General features: G+C 46.4%; 1 protein-coding gene across 1 annotated transcript in view; it reads left to right on the top strand.

The window, feature by feature from the left end:
* LOC117949016 (Golgi apparatus protein 1-like) overlaps window positions 1-3,126 on the top strand; it is a 36,457-nt gene that overhangs the window by 31,420 nt on the left and 1,911 nt on the right. Inside the window, exons 17-22 of the mRNA XM_034879007.1 lie at window positions 59-176; window positions 518-610; window positions 827-964; window positions 1,645-1,768; window positions 1,955-2,097; window positions 2,229-2,372. Coding sequence (XP_034734898.1) covers window positions 59-176; window positions 518-610; window positions 827-964; window positions 1,645-1,768; window positions 1,955-2,097; window positions 2,229-2,372 — 760 coding nt within the window. The remainder of the gene's footprint in view (window positions 1-58; window positions 177-517; window positions 611-826; window positions 965-1,644; window positions 1,769-1,954; window positions 2,098-2,228; window positions 2,373-3,126) is intronic.

Below are 3,126 nucleotides of genomic sequence, written 5' to 3'. Positions count from 1 at the left end.
TGTGTGTGTGTGTGTGTGTGTGTGTGTGTGACCGACCTCTTGTCTTCCTGTCGTTCAGGGTGGACGTTGTGATCTGCCTCAGCACCACGGTGAGAAACGACACCCTGCAGGACGCCAAGGAGCAGCGAGTGTCCATCAAATGTCGTAAACAGCTTCGGGTGGAGGAGGTGGAGATGGTACGTTCACAGACACAGGGGTCACCAACGCAGTCAGTCAGCCAGGGGACTATTTACGAAGGATCTGTGTGATTTCCAAGAACAACAAGAGAAATTGGAGCAGAAGTTTAGTGGGAATGACATCTAGCACCTTGTAAACGGACCAAATTACCTTCCAAACATTCGTGAAACCTCAGCAAAAAAGTTTCTGCTCTTCTCCCCTGAGATAGTTTCATCTCTCTTGAGATGTTTCCTTAAGCCAGTCTGAGTTTCTTTCCTGCACAGATTCAAAGTATCTCTGTTTTTGTTGTGCCTGTGTTTCTCTGTAAACCCTCTAAAAATCCCACTGAACCTCTTTGCAGTCGGAGGACATCCGCCTGGAGCCGGAGCTGTACGACTCCTGTAAGCAGGACATCAGCCGGCTGTGTCAGAACGTGGCCTTCGGCAACGCACAGGTCAGCCGCCACACACAGTTGTTGTTGTAATGTCCAGTTGTGTTGTCAGCTGACGGCAGCATTTGGAGCCCATTTTATCAGGTAGAATTCCAGAAGAAGTTCTGGGGACTGAAAAGTGCTTTATGAAGCGAGTACAGGTGTGCCGTGGCTTTTAGAAACGACACACATGGTAAAACACTGTAGTATAGACTTACAAACTAAGAGTTGTCTCTGTAGGTTATCGAGTGTCTGAAGGAGAACAAGCGTCAGCTGACTCAGCGTTGCCACCAGCGGATCTTCAAGCTGCAGGAGAACGAGATGGTGGATCCTGAACTGGACTACCAGCTGATGAGAGTCTGCAAGCACATGATCAGGGTAGGTCGGGGAAACCTGCAGTGTGTAGAAGGTGCAAACTCATGACTGCAAGCAGCACGTGCAAGTACATTAGCCTTAATTAAGCAAAACTACAAAGACATGTGAAAGGGCAGTTTCAAGATTTTTTGTCCTTTTCTCTTTTTCTTCTTCATGTTCATCCAAAGTGTAGTTGAAAGAGACCTGTTTTTAGCCTTTGGCGGTAGATGCGTAGGCTTTTGGCCGTCCTGATGTCAGTAGGGAGCTCATTCCACCAATTAGGAGCCAGGACAGCAAACAGTTGGGATTTTGTTGAGTGATCAGTTGTCCCCCGCTGTGAGGGGGCAGCGAGCAGGTTGGCTGATGTGGAGTGGGGGGGGCGGGGTGGGGTGGGGTGTAGGGCTTGACCATGTCCTTGATGTAAGCTGGTGCTGATCCGTTCGTGGCCCCGTATGAGTACTGGTGTCCTAGTGATTCCAACACAACATGCTCAGTGTTTGAGCCTGGCTGTAAAGTCTCATCCCATCTGCAGTGTTCTCATGTGAATCACAGTAATTCTGACATATTTTGAGTTTTTACAACAGAAATGTAAACTATCCGATTTGTGAGCTTTTAGCGCGGAAGACATCGGACATTGATATGTTTTGGTGTAATGTGTTTTGCTCCGGTCTGGAACTGAGTTTGGTGTGTGTGTGTGTTTTCAGCGGTTCTGTACGGAGTCGGAGGGAAAGAACGTTCTCCAGTGTCTGAAACAGAACAAGAACAGCGAGCTGATGGACCCGAAATGCAAGCAGATGATCACCAAGAGACAGATCACCCAGAACACAGGTACACACACACACACACGCACACGCACGCACGCACGCACGCACGCACACGCACACGCACACATACACAAACTCTCCACTCAGCTTAATTCACATCACCCTTCTGAAAGTGTGTCTGTCTGTGTGTGTGTGTGTGTGTGTGTGTGTGTCTGTGTGTGTGTGTGTCTGTGTGTGTGCGTGTCTGCAGACTACAGGCTCAACCCAGTCCTGAGGAAGGCCTGTAAAGCCGACATCCCAAAGTTCTGCCAGCCCATCCTGAACAAGGCGACGGCGGACAGCGAGCTGGAGGGTCAGGTCATCTCCTGCCTCAAGCTCAAATACTCCGACCAGGTCAGACCCGTTGATCCAAGTCTTCGTCTTAGATTTCTTAAAGAGACGCTATTAAGCTTGTTATATTATTTATTAATTAGCTATTGTTTAGTTAATGAAAATATTCATGTGTGTTTTCTGCGATGCGACAGCGTTTGTCTCCAGACTGTGAGGCCCAGATCCAGGTCATCCTGCAGGAGTCGGCGCTGGACTACAGGCTGGACCCCCAGCTGCAGATCCACTGCACACAGGAGGTCCACACATTTCTGCTTTCTTTCTACACACACACACACACACACACACACACACACACACACACACACACACACACACACACACACACACACACACTCTGAAAGCCTCATTTTCAATTATTAATGTTGGACTCTGTGAGGTCAAAGGGGCGTTTTCTCGATCTTAACATATAAAATAACCTTTAAAGGGTATTTGCATACAACTTATACCAATGTACTTTATATCTAATTTTATATCTAATCTAATACCTCTATTATTTTGGGCCTAAAGATGAAAAGTCATAGTTCACATTTTGGAATTCTTCTTTGCCAATGTTTATCTAATGTAACATGAAGAACGCATTGGCATTGTTGCAATGTCTCCATGTGGCCACCTGGGGGTGATGTTATGTCATTATGTTGATGTTATGCCCCTTCCTCATTGGTTGTCTGGATGAAACCAGCTGGTGTGATTGGCTGAACAGACTACTTTGAAATGGCCTAGTTTTGGTCTGACTATATTTGTAAGCTTCCTTTACGTCTGGGATTAGCTGTCTTCTGAAGATATCCAAACATTAAAGGACATTTTGTCAGCATCCCAACAGAAAGCAAAGCTACAAAAAATATTGATATGGAAACATATCAAAAAATCATAATTTCAGTTCCTTAACAAACTGTGTCTGTCTGTGTTTGTGTGTGTGTGTTTCTGTTTGTGTGTGTGTGTGTTTCTGTCTGTCTGTGTCTGTCTGTCTGTCTGTGTGTGTGTGTCTCTGTCTTTGTGTGTGTGTGTGTGTGTGTGTGTGTGTGTGTGTGTGTG

The sequence above is a fragment of the Etheostoma cragini genome, chromosome 8, assembly GCF_013103735.1.
Source record: "Etheostoma cragini isolate CJK2018 chromosome 8, CSU_Ecrag_1.0, whole genome shotgun sequence".
NCBI lineage: Eukaryota > Metazoa > Chordata > Actinopteri > Perciformes > Percidae > Etheostoma > Etheostoma cragini.
This window is presented reverse-complemented; position numbering and strand designations above follow the sequence as displayed.